Source organism: Macrotis lagotis, chromosome 1 (assembly GCF_037893015.1).
Source record: "Macrotis lagotis isolate mMagLag1 chromosome 1, bilby.v1.9.chrom.fasta, whole genome shotgun sequence".
Lineage (NCBI taxonomy): Eukaryota > Metazoa > Chordata > Mammalia > Peramelemorphia > Peramelidae > Macrotis > Macrotis lagotis.
In genome coordinates this window covers 543,363,537-543,376,839 of record NC_133658.1, presented here as the reverse complement: position 1 = coordinate 543,376,839, position 13,303 = coordinate 543,363,537, and the positions used below count along the sequence as shown (strand labels likewise).

Below are 13,303 nucleotides of genomic sequence, written 5' to 3'. Positions count from 1 at the left end.
TCATAAATGAAATTATCAGTTCTTCCTGATGAGAATATCAATATATAACTGACATTTGGTGTTTTTTAAACCTAAGATCTTAGATGAAAGGATACCAGAAAAGTAGGCAATGACTCTACTATTACTCTATCCAAGCAATTAGAGTAGGGTTAATTAATCCCTGGGTCCTAAATATCTTTCCAGGGACAAGATTTTTTTCCCCTCATGCTTTGTACTGAATAAAAGAAAAAAAAGTTGCTCTTACCTTTACCACTTCAAAAACAATATGTAACAACTCAGTTCAATTCCATGACCTTGAATCATGAGAACCTGGACTCAGATCAGTCAAAACATTCTTTAAGGCATGAAAAAAAAAAAAACTATGGCAGGACAGAGATTCAACCATACTTTAACTAGCAGCCTATACCAATACTGCTCAGTGAGCACCACCAGACAGATATGTCTTTCCCACTATCAAGTAGGGGCCACTGTTATACAATTAGTAGGGCCAAGTCACTAAACCAAAATTTTTCCAACCCCCAAGCACACATCCAAGGCCATTTCCTATCACAATATCCCAATAATTAGCATGAGGTCACCTTGACAACCAATTTCTATCCCTTAAATGGGGATCAAAGTCCATAAATAAGATAATCTCATACCTGAACACTATGAACCACAACTTTGGTTCCAAATTTGAACTTCTCTCTCAGGATAAGAGCTACCCAAAAGCCATGGCTAAATCAGCATTAGAATTCAATCATTTGGTTCTAGAATGTTCACCATGCCCCAAATAACCAGTTATATTCACTTTGTCACTATCCAAATGGAGCAGAACCAGAATTGTGTTTGATCCCAAGTTCCTGGAGAGGTCCAAAGCTGGTTCATAGGCTAAGCAGATAACCAGTGCTTAGATTGTACTTCAGTCACTTCAAGTGGGGGCCAATGATTATATGACCAACAAGTCACACACCATGCAAACAAGGTGACCATTCCATTCAGACTCATCTACCCAGTTCCACACAACTCTGATCACCAGACTGAAAATGAGTCCTAATGGTTCTATAATAGCCAAAGACCACTCTACAGCACCTATAGAGGGGTTAGACTGGCACCTCCCTTTGCTAGGTCTTAGACCCCAGACTAAGGCTCCAGTTAGGCTAGAATTTTTTTAAAGTATAAGTCTGTCCCTATCCCATCAGCACTTAACTACTTCCAGAATCAAATTTAAAATTTTTCTGTTAGACATGTAAAGTTTTCCACAAGCTGGCTCCTTTCTGTTATTCACTTTATTTCCCTTCATGGCCTCTGCAGTTTAACTATACATCTATTTCCTATGTCTTTCTCCTGGCCCCTATCTCTTTGCATTACCTGTATTCTCTGCCTGCAGTCCTTAGCATCTTCATTCCTTAGAATCTTGGACTTCCTTCATGACTCAGTTCAAATGTCACCTTCTCCAGGAAGTCTTTCCCAGTCTGCTGGAGACTTCCCTTGTAATAGTCCTTTCACCTTTATATAACTCATCTATTTCTTTACATCATGGCTCTCCAAATAAAATGTAAGGTCTTTAAGGGCAAGAATGTTTTTACCTTTCTTTATACTTCCAGTCCTTTTTCAGTTTAGGGCACCAGATTCACAGAAAGCACTTAATAAATGCTTGTTAATTTATGATTGGTGTTTTGGCAATGAATTACTGTAGTCCAGGAGATTCCTAAAAGTATGGACAGCTGGGATGAGGATACAGTTCCAGCAAGGTATCATTTCACTGCTAATTCCCAAAAGGAATTTTTTACCTCAGTCACCGTTTTTGTTGAATGCCAACGTATTTTTTTTAAGAGGGACAAGGAGAGGTGGTATAAGAAATGTAGAAGGGACTAAACATTGTGATAAGCAAAAAGGAACAGAAAAAGAATATGGAACTACTTCATTTGTACACTAGTGCACATGAAATCCAACAATATTATGCTACATGTAAGATATTACAATGTTGCTATAGATTCAAAGTCAAAGCCATAAGAAAAATCATGTCTTACCATTAAGTATGCTTTCTTCTTTCATGTATCAAAAAGAAAACGTGATCATATTCTTATCAACCCATAATCTTAACACATTTACCAATAAGAAGAAATGGTACTGGAACTTAGACCAAGAAAAAATTAACCTTTATTCAATAACCCAGAGAAGGCATCTAGTTAGTAAGAACTAATAAGAAAGCAGTATTTGAGTCAACTCCAAATGTAATCAGAATATGGCAGGACAGTATCTCTATTCCCCAAACAACCTCTACTGGTTTCCAGGAAGGGGTGGGGCAACTCTATGAGAGACAAAGTTCAATTGATACTTTATGATGTCAGCGCAACCTCATATCCTTTGACTTTAATGAATATCCAAAGGATCAGTCAGTCCAGCTTTATTTAGGTCTGAGGCAGCAAACTTCTTTTTTATACATCCCAAAACACAGTCCTCTCAGAGGAGAAAGGCATCTTTTATGAACCAATTGACTTCATTCTTAGTTTTTATTGGGGACTTTATTCCCTTGCCTTTCCGTGTTGGAAAATGTAATGTTCATCAAGACTCCATAAGTTGGGATTGAACTAGTCACAAAAAATTCCTCATTTTAAGAATATTTGAAATAATCTATTTTCTGCTCTTTTGGGAATTCTTATATATTCTTATAAGAAGACCTGTGGTACCAATTCTATGCAAAAGGTAAGAGAATTTCTCAGGAACAGATTAGGATAGATATTCTTGGGAAGCAAAACTGGGAGAAGGAAAGGATTGATGATTTCTAAGAATGCAATAATAGTCAGCCAAGAGACAGACACCATGGTGTCTTTAAATTTATGTCCCTTTAAACTGGGAGCCTGGGATGTCTCTGGAAAGAGACAGAGGAGTAGACTTTGGGAGGGAGGACTAAGCAAGAAATCCTTTAGATCAATCATACCTTGCTTTGGATGTAAAACTCTAAATTGGCTTCAGTTTATGTGGTATGCAAGAGTTCCTCAAAATGAGGGCAAGAGGGCTTGAGGGAATAGTTTATATCACAAAATGAAATAATTATTAGGAATTCTAGATGATTCCCTCAAACCAAAAGATGGTTTTAGCAGTCAATTACAGTGCAACTGTGAGAAATGAACTTAGTAAATAGAAAGAGTACTGAACTTGGAGTCAGAGATCTGAATTCAATTTAATGTCTCATAGTTATGAACTATGTAGCCCTAGGCAAAATTTTTAATTCCTGCCTGCCTCAGTTTCCTCATCTGCAAAAATAGATAATCTCACAGGATGATTGTGAGGATTAAATAAAATAACATGCAAAACTTTTTACAAACCTTAAATTGTTATAAAAATGTTAGATAAAAATACAGGAGTTAGAGATTAACCTTTTGATGTCATTGGTAAGAATAAGATGAGGAAAGACCTTTATAATTTATAGTCTTAGAGAAATGCCAAGGTCATAGGGCTTAAAGACTTGCCCAGGGTCACATGAGCTGGTGTGTACCAGAGATAACACTTGACCCCCCAAGTCTTCTTTGTTTTGAGGTTAACTCTTTATCTAAGATGGGAAAAAAAATAAGATAAATTTCTTTTGGAGCCACTTTGCTTTCCACAATCTGAGCACTGTTAGACTTGAACATCTTGGGCCCGAATGACAGAAGCTGGCATTTCTTTTCCTGATATTGTAGGCATTTCACTTGCATTTTCGAGTATTGGGGAACCTTGGTTCTATGGGTTCACAAATTATCAAGAATACAATGTGGCATTTTTACGCCAATGATTACTGCCTTCCAATTACTCTCCAAACAATTTTATAGTGACTTTATTATATTCTCCTGCTGGTTAGATTTCATATATATTAACAGCATTATTTAGAGATAAATTCTGAAAAGTACAGTCTGGGGACTTCTGGTATCCCCAAGACTTTTTTAGAGAGTCCAAGAGGTCAAAACTTTTAATAATACTAAAGTTATTTGCACATTAAAATACTTTTCCTCCTACACATCTGCAAGGATTATTTTCAGTGACTATAGCCAAAACAACCTATCACAACAGATTGAATGCAGAAGCATACATGCCACTCTGTCTACTATTAAACCAGACTTTAAAGAGATTTAAATATTTAATATTTATTTTATTTAAATATTCAAAATATTTAATGTCATTCTCATTTTATTTTTAAAATATAGTATTTTTCAAAAATAGGCTATTTACATTAACATGTAAAGGAGTTTACTATTTTTCAACCATAATGAGGGCAGAGGTAAATGGTACAATGGATAACCTCTTTTCATCTCAGTTTCTTAAACTGAAAAATAGAGATAATAGTAATAAAGAGGAAATTTATCTTTGATCTGTTCTATCAAGGTCTTATTTTATGTTCATCAAAATCAAAGATGTAGATGTGGATTCTATTTCCTGAAACTAGTAGTGCTGGTGGTAGTACCAGTAGTAACAGCAGCAATAGCAAGTGTGTGTCTGTGTGTGTGTGTGTGTGTGTGTGTGTGTGTGTGTGTGTGTGTGTGTAAGTGTGACATTTAAGGTTTGGAAAGAAAGCATTTTGCACATTTCTCATTTGGTCCTCACAATATTTGGTTCAGGGAGATAAGCACTTTTCATTATTCCCAATGTGTATACATAGATGAGGAAATGAGCAAATCGATAGATTAAATAATTTATCTGGGTGCTTTTAATAAGTGACTTAGGCTGGATTTGAACTCAATTTTTCTGATTCTAAAACCAGAGTTCTATTCTACCTAGATACTTATTCACTCATGTGAAAATAATTATTGTGTGACTTTCATATGCAAGGCACCAGAATAGTTACCATGACTGATAAAATTATGAACAAGATAGAGCCTATGTGCACAAAGTGAGATCTTGAGAGGTTAATAGTTGGTAAGGTCAAAAAGAAAATGCATTTTTAATCTGACTACTAGTCCAGTTTGTTTTTGTTTGTTCGTTTTTTAACCAAGAGAGGTCTTATATAAGACAGTCATTACTTAAAATAACCCTTAAACTAAGTGATTATAGGTGACAGTGATGAATTGATGCTCCAGCTCCAGGGTGATTTCAGGTCCTCTTTTGAATCTGGACTCTGCTTAGTTTAACCATAGGTGTCCAAGGAAGAATAATTTTATTGACATCTCTGCACAACACAGTTTTCTTTAGATGACTTTTTTTCCCTGGAAAAATGGACTAAATTGTTGTTTAAGTTTTTTTCTAATAATGGGGGAGGGGATTTATTTTCTTAGCGTTCAACAATTACAGGACCTGATAGACTTCCGATTCCACTGATAATTGAACTGAATGACTTGGAACCCTGGTTCTTCCTCTTCTTGTACTTTCTACTGGTAAGAGATGAATGAAGTGGGATGAAGTGGGCTATAAAGGGTAATCAAGAAAAAGTAAAGAATGAGCTAAAGAAAGAAGAAAGTCTTGACTGACAAACATTCTTTTAAGTCCTGTTTTTTGATAATTCATTTGGTTTCCCATTTTATAAGAGAAGTTATGCAGGCTCTACAGTCTTAAAATAAAATTAATTTTATTGCCCATTTGAATTGAGAATAAAAATGCATTTTTAAATACACTCCAAGGAGATATAATGAAGGAAACTCAAACTAGTTGGATTTCTTTTTTCAAAACAAACAATTTTACATCTAATCTTAAAGCAATTTAGTGATTTTAGAAAGATTAGAGAAAGATGGTCCCATCAAGAAAGTATACCTGAAATCATTGAGGGATATTCAAAATTCCAAAATTAAAGCTATAATCTTTTATAGAACTTAGTTTCTAAGCACTGTTCAGTCATCCTCACTTCCATATTAAAGCTTTTATGAGTTCTTTAGAGTTCATATTTTAATGAAACTAGAAAAGAGGTGGAGGAGATTTGAAGGTTGTAGGTGAGGTGTAGGGAGAGGCAATGATTCACTTCAACTTCTCAGTCATGAAAATCTAAGTTATAAGGTGATCATACAACTTAACTGTCTCTACCTCACTTTCCTTTATATAAATATATATTGGCACACACACACACACACACACACACACACACACACACATACAACATACATACATAACTCAGAAGGATTATAGGAGAAAAGACTGAACAATAGACCCAGGCAGAGAAGACCTAGTTAATTGGCTTTTTTTGGAGGGGGGGCTTTTTATGGGGACTTTTTATAATCAGAAAATTCTTTGTATTTTTTTCCTTGTTTATCAAGGAAATCCTGTGCTAAACGAATGGGGAGAAAACCCAGGATGTTCCCAAAAGGTGAGAAGCATGATTTTCATTTATCTCAAATGGGCCCCACATCAAAGCAACCTTGTAAATAATTTTATGGTAGTTCTTGATCAGCTTGACTACATAATCTTAAGAAAATGGATTGTGCAAAGGGTTTTAGTCTCATAATCAGAAAAACTGAATTCTTGTCAGTCAACAATCATTTATTATGCACCTATCATGCCTCAAACACTATCTTAAGCGTTGGAATTATAAAAAAGAGCTAAGAGACAGTCCCTGGCCTCAAAGAGATCTAAGAAGGAGAAAACAATTATATGAACAAACAAGTAATAATATAGGATGAATAGTAAAAGAGTGAAAGGCCTTAAAATTAGGAGGGGTTGGAAAAGTGTTCCTTTGGTAGATGGGATTTTAGTTAGGACTTGAAAAACTACAAGAAATGCATTAGAAATGAGGAAGGAAAGTATTCCAGGAATGGGGGACAGTCAGAGAAAAAGCCCAGAAAGAGATCTGGATTGTTTTTTTGTTCCTGGAATAGCAATGAGGCCGGTGCCACTGAATTAAAGATGGACATGGTAGAGAGTAAGCTGTTAAGATCCAAAAGGTAGGAGAATGCTAGATTATAAAGGACTTTGATTGACATACCGAATTTTATATTTGATCTCAAAGATAGTTAATAATGGTTTTTGAGTAGAGAGGTGATATGGTCAGAGTTGCTCTTTAGGAAAATCACTTTTGTGACTGAACAGAAGATGGATTGGAATGAGGAGAGACTTGAAGCAGGCTTGACCAACCAGCAGAATATAGGAGACAGGGAGACTTACCAATAGCATGAGGTGATAAGGGCCTGCATTCAGGTGGTATCAGTATCAAAGGGAAAGGAAGGGGGGGGTGAATTTGAGAGATATTGCAAAGGGGAAATTGACAGATCTTTGCAACATACTGTAATATGGATGGGGGCATGGATGGGGTGGCATAATGAGGAAGCAAGGATGACATCTGGGTCATGAGTTTGAGGAATTTGGAGGAGGATGTTCTCTATTGGCAGCAGGGGAATTAGGATGGAGAGAGCATTTGGGGAAACTCTAATGAGTTCAATTTCAGGCATGTTGAGTTTTAGGATGTCTATTGAACATCCAGTTTAAGATGTCTGCAAGGCAGTTGGAGATGTGAGATTGGAGGTTGGTAGAGAGGTTGTGACAGAGATGTGAAAATTAACAGCACTGAATTGGCAATTAAATTCCTGGGAGTTGATGAAACCTTCAAGGGAAGTAGACTATAGGGAAGATTGAAAAGACTGTTCAGTACAAAACCCTCTGGGCCACATCACAGTCATATGGTGTGATCTAGATGAGGATTTGCAAAGACTTAAGAACAGTCATATAGGAAAGAGGAAAACCAGGAGGTAATGGTGTTCTAAAAACCTCCAAAGTATCAAAAAGAAAGTGATCTTCAGAGTCCAACACTGCAGCAAAGTGGATTGACAACTTTGGAGAGAATGTCAAAGGAATGAGATAAGAAGCTGAATTGTAAGGGATTAAGAATGAAAGGAAAGCTAGTGGAGGATCCTATTTTTGACATCTTTTTTCAAGGAATTTAAACACAAAGAGAATAACAAAGGACAATACTTAGTGGGAATGAAAGGATCAAGTGAGAAGTTTTTGCTTTTCTTTTGCTTTTGAAGATGAAGACTTAGGCATGTTTGAAAACAGTAGGAAAGGAGTTGGTAGACAGGGAAAGATTGAAGATAAGTGACCATTGGGGATGACAGGAAGGTAATCTGGTGAAGGATATGGAATAAGGTGAAATCAATTGTGTAGACTGGTTAGCCTTCATAGGAAGCAAACATCTCTTTGTGTGAGAACAGGTAAAGGAAGAGAGTGGCAGAAGTCATCAAAGTGATAAGAAATGAGGAAGGGGAAAAAGGGAACTCACAGGAAATGTCTCTTTAGTAAAATTATGAAGCAAGGTACTCAGGATAGAGGATGCAAGGATGGGTGGGAGGAGCAATGGGAGATTGGAGGAGGGAAGAAAAAGTTGAAAGATGCTGTGGAGTGTGGGACAGATAGTTGATAAGGGAGATATAATAAAATTGCCTAACAGGAGATGAGGGCTCAGTTGAAGTTGTGCAACAAATTTGAAGTGGAAATAGAATAGTAGTATGATTTTCTCCACCTTTGTTCAAAAAACAGAAAGAAGAGAGGCCTTTACCTATTCCTAAGAAGCTATGTGGTTTTTGACAAATCACTTCAATGCTCTTGATTTCAAGACCCAAGTTCCAACATTTATTAATTTTATGATCCTTGTTCAAGTAAATTTTGGAGTCTATTTTTCTCATCTAGGAAGCAGAAATTATAATAGTATTTCTAAAGTGTCAAGCAAGCAGAATCTAAATAGGATCTATTTCTTCATTTGTCAAATGAAACTTATATGCCATATTATCTTAGGACATTCTTGAGGGGATCAGCACTGAATTGGCAATTAAATTCCTGGTAGTTGATGAAACCTTCAAGGGAAGGTTTCTATGACATAATTAATATCAGATGGTTTTTGTCATTCTTGCTCTGCCATTTATTAGCTGTGTGACCTTGGGTCAGATACTTAACCTTCCTAGGCCTTAGTTTCCTCAATTGCAAATAAAGGGGGTTGTATTTGATGATCTCTAAAGTCCCTTTAAGCTTTAAAGCCATGATCCTATGAATTCTCTCCATTCCTTCTTATTTTACCCTCCTTGTTCTTGTCCATGAGTTCTTTACCTTTCTTCACTAAGTCTTTTCATGAATAGTTCTGGCCCCATTTCCTCCTAAAGGCCTTTGTCAGCAGGTGGTCCAGGCACTGTTGTTGACAGGTCCAACACCTCGAATTGTACCATTATGCAAAGAAGACATTTGTATTAGGTCTGAGCATGCTCCTCCCCTCAAACATCAGTCAAGAACCAAGTTGTCATCACTTTCTGATCACAATATGACACCTGAATCACCACCCTCACTATACTTCAAATATAGGGAAACAGATGAAAAACTATCCCATGCTGGCAACTGTATATTTCCCTATATTGACCATCAGATTAGGGCTAAGCCATCCCTGGATCATAAATCCTATTCTAGGGCCAATGTTTTGCCCACACTTTGCCCTGAGCATGGGACTACGACAATTGCTCTGTCTTTACCAACCCCAGGACAACGTGTGACAACTCCATTCAGCTCTAACCACTTAGATGACATTCCATTACATCCAATCCAATGGACCAAAAGTCTTTTGGACTCTGAGTACTTTCCAAAGATTCCACAGGCCTGTGAATGTCAGATGCATCTACCAAAACTCAACCAGAAGTCCACCCTACTACCAGTCACTGACCACTGGTTTGAGGTTCCTTATTGGCCCTATCCCTGGGCCAGGACCACAGCCACGACACTGGCTTGCCCCAGTTCCCAAGCTAAGACTTTGCTGCACTCCAAGAATGAGACAGGAACCACTACTTCCCTATCACAAAGCTTCAGCCACCACCATAAGAACATACTGACACCATTACCATCTGTTAACCAAGGGCCTAGGGCCAGAGCTGTGACAATATCTGAGCTGATCCCCTGGGTTCAGGTCTCCACATCAAAACTATCCCAGAGTAACATTGACCCCAGGGTAACCCCTTCATTACAATTCTCTGACAACCCCTCTGTGGTCAGGACTGGATCATCTCTGCCAACCAATCACTATTCCAAGGTCACAGCTATATATCCACCATACCCCAAATATCGGAATAATTTCACCTCTTCCAAATCCCAAAGATTCCCAGCCATAGAAAAAGCATCATCAGGTCCAAATTTCCTGACCAAGTCAAAAACCCTACCAACAGTAAGTCATGAACACTCAATACAAGGCATAGGTGGTCTTTCTCTTCCCAAGGGTGAAATCGCACTTCCATGCAATAACCTTATACCTGAGGCTTCAATGACATCTTATAAGTCTAAGACCACATCAAGATCACACCCATATCCAGACATCTGCCTTTTTCACCCTTCACACTCAGCTCCCTATGCTTCAGCCCAGGTTCCATCTGGCCCCCCAAAACAAGTTACAAGATCACCAGAGACCGTTTCCTGGAAAAAGGCACAACCATACAATAGGTGTGATATCACAAAGGGACCAGTCTCCAACAGACAGGCAGAGTTGACTCCACAAGACATAAACCACCTGGATGAGTTTGCCATGGCCTGGGCCACATGGTCTTTACCAGGCTCTGATCTCTTATTTGCAATGCCATCAGACCTTGACCATCAGTCTGAATTTTCCCTGGACCCTGCTCACCAAGATTTGCCTCCTTTGGTTCCAAACATTTGTGCCAATGTACCACTAATCCCCTGTCAAGAGTCCACAAAAGTGCTCAGTCAAGACAACTCAACTCAGGTAAAATTATTATCTGAAGCCCAGAAGATATTTTCATTAAATCCCAAACACCAAGAAGCTGTGTTGGGCCCATTATTTAGGCCAATGTCTCCAATGGGCTCAGACTACCTAACTTCAATAGATCTAGACCTATTGTCTAGGATGATCATTCCACCAATTCCAATCCATCAAATCCTATCTGAACCTGATTCCAATCATAAGACCACAATTGTCTCTCACCTTAACCACCATGCAAATGATATATTAGACTCTAATATCCATGGCACATTGAAATCAGTCAAAGACCACTGGTCACCAGTGCCATTAGAACCAGTCCATCAGAACAAGCTGCAACCTGGTGTGGGTCACCAGACTGAGTCTACTCGAGTCTCCAGTCCTCAAATCACATTCCAGGTATTCCCATTCCATTGGGAAACAAAGACTAGAACAAGTAAAGAAAGCCAAGAAAATCAGATATCCCCTCTATTGGACAAAGACGTGCATTTTGGCACTATAGAAGAATCCAACAATACTCAAAGCAAGCTTGTAACAACCCCAGTACACCATAAAATACCTCTACAAGGCCCTGGCTCCTATACCCTTCCAATAACCCATCTCAGGCCTGAAACTCGAACAGGCTGTGATTCCTTGGCCAACGCTCTGAGCACAAACCATCAAGATAAGGCTGAAGCTATGAATAAAAATAAGATGCAGACTCTGAAGAATACTGAAGCCACATTGTGTTTTAATCACATCAAATCATGTACCATTGAAGGGAAGGTAGTCATCCCTGCTATAACTGTTAAGGACATCATCATTTCTATACCCCAGGAGAAAATTAAAAAAGATATCTATAAGCAGATTCTCCTGCGTCGCATGAAAGGTGCCCCCCGCCGGCCTGGCCGACGTATATTAGCCAGTTATAGAGTCTGCTTAGCTTGTGCCTCCTGGATCCCAAATGGCTGTCCTCACATTCAGGGAACAAAGGATTCTGGCCAAGCACAATTACTGGCCATACCCATGCCTCTGCCAGGTTCTGAAGGAAATATGGGCATGAAATTTGTCCTCCAAATACCCCATACAAAGAAATGCTCCATCTTTAATATCACATCCACAGCCTGTACACTAAGTCCTTCATGTGTTTCATCTCCATGATCAGAACTAAGAATCCTGAAGAATCGCCATTTACCATCAGCTGTAAGTAGGGGTCATCATGCTTGACATTACCTGGGGTGAAGAGAAAATGATGTCCTGGTCAGCAAGTGATCATTTTGAAAATGTCTGAGAAAAAGCAACATCACCAGTGAAGAAGGGCCACAAAAGCATGAGAAGAATTTCAAAATCTCCTGGTGCAAAAGAGAAAGGAAAATAAAACGAACATGTCCTGACATGTTAATGATTATTTTTGATTTTGTGTCTCACTTATTACTGTTTGTATTCTTTTAGGGAAACATGTCAAAGCAAAAGAGAACTAGACTTACATAATAAGTACTTTTCAACAGATTTTAGACAGTTCACCATGTAGCATATCAGGTTTTGGACTTGGGAGTCAGGGAGATCTTGGTTCCAATTCTATCTTGGACACATATTAATACAATGACCCCAGGCAAGTCCCTTTCCCTTTCCTAGTGTTGGTTTTCTTTTCATTTTTTTCTGTTTGTGTAATCTACCAATTTATTAAGGTTCTGGGATTCAACTTTATATATGAGTGTGATGGAAAATTTTTGCAACATGATTTTTTAAAATACTTTTTTAAATTTTTTTAATTTATAGAATAAAGCAATTTCCTAACATAGTATGATAAAAAGATGATTGTGCACAAAACTCAAATCTACGTATTGCTACATTATATACTTACTATTGATTTTCTTATCCATAAAACGAAGAGTTTAGACACTTAGGACTTCAGAGGTTCTTTCTAGGGATCTTCTAACAAATATGGTCCTAGTACTTTGTAGGAAGGATTGAAAAGACAGGCCAATCTGGAATGAGCCAATTTCATGTCACTCTTGTCATGAGGAACAGGGCAGGGGGAAGAGATACAAACTTTGAAGAAAGCCCATTTAGAAAATCAGGCTATTAGTTTGTAAAAATTTCATATTTAATGTGCATATAACCTGCTTTTACTCATAGTTGTATTTTGCATGCTACTGAATATATTTTAATTGGAAAGAATACTGACAAACTGCTGTGGATGTATTTGAGGAACAGAATTGATACCAGACCATCATGGCAAAGACTTCAGAAGCTTGAAAGGTCCCCAACATGTCCTTGATTTCTCTCCCTCTCTGAACACTATAGAAAGTAAGCTTGAAATCAGAGAAAGTTGAAGAGTTAGTATCCTACATTTCTGCTGCTTCCTCAGCCTTTCCATATATATAACTCCAGTAGCTCTGGCAATGACTCCACTCTTCATGTAGATCTGCAACCTCAATCAGCCTTCTCTTCATTTAGGAAGCATTTTTCTTTCTATATGTGTGGATGATTGCAAAATGTAAGGCTTGGATCAAAAACCTGATTACATTTATTTGGAGGAGGAGTATACATGTTTAAATATGAATGCATTTGTGTCTGATGTTATTTATTGTGTGAGGTAGGAATAGTTTGCAGTGAAGAGTTTTTGAGGACTTTTATAAACTGATCAATAATGAAATGAGCAGAACCAGAAAAACAATTTATGCAATAACAGCAACACTATAA

At 37.8% G+C, this 13,303-nt stretch overlaps 1 protein-coding gene and 1 long non-coding RNA gene across 5 annotated transcripts in view; one reads left to right on the top strand and one right to left on the bottom strand.

The window, feature by feature from the left end:
• The window catches only part of LOC141507030 (uncharacterized), a 71,276-nt gene extending 70,822 nt beyond the window's left edge, over positions 1-454 (bottom strand). The window contains exon 1 of the long non-coding RNA XR_012474056.1: positions 245-454. This is a non-coding gene — a long non-coding RNA (uncharacterized LOC141507030). The remainder of the gene's footprint in view (positions 1-244) is intronic.
• A 1,856-nt stretch (positions 455-2,310) lies between these two features.
• LOC141507029 (uncharacterized) lies at positions 2,311-12,005 on the top strand. 4 transcript variants are annotated; one of them, XM_074214304.1, is made up of 4 exons: positions 2,311-2,688; positions 5,248-5,330; positions 6,201-6,250; positions 9,399-12,005. In XM_074214304.1, the coding sequence occupies exons 2-4, from the start codon at positions 5,287-5,289 to the stop codon at positions 11,756-11,758; spliced, it is 2,454 nt and encodes an 817-aa protein (XP_074070405.1). In that variant the 5' UTR covers positions 2,311-2,688; positions 5,248-5,286; the 3' UTR covers positions 11,759-12,005. The 4 variants fall into 4 exon arrangements, with proteins under 4 accessions (XP_074070405.1, XP_074070404.1, XP_074070402.1 ...); XM_074214303.1 differs by having other exon boundaries at positions 5,215-5,330; XM_074214301.1 differs by having other exon boundaries at positions 2,312-2,688; positions 5,232-5,330.
• The last annotated feature ends 1,298 nt before the right edge of the window (positions 12,006-13,303 follow it).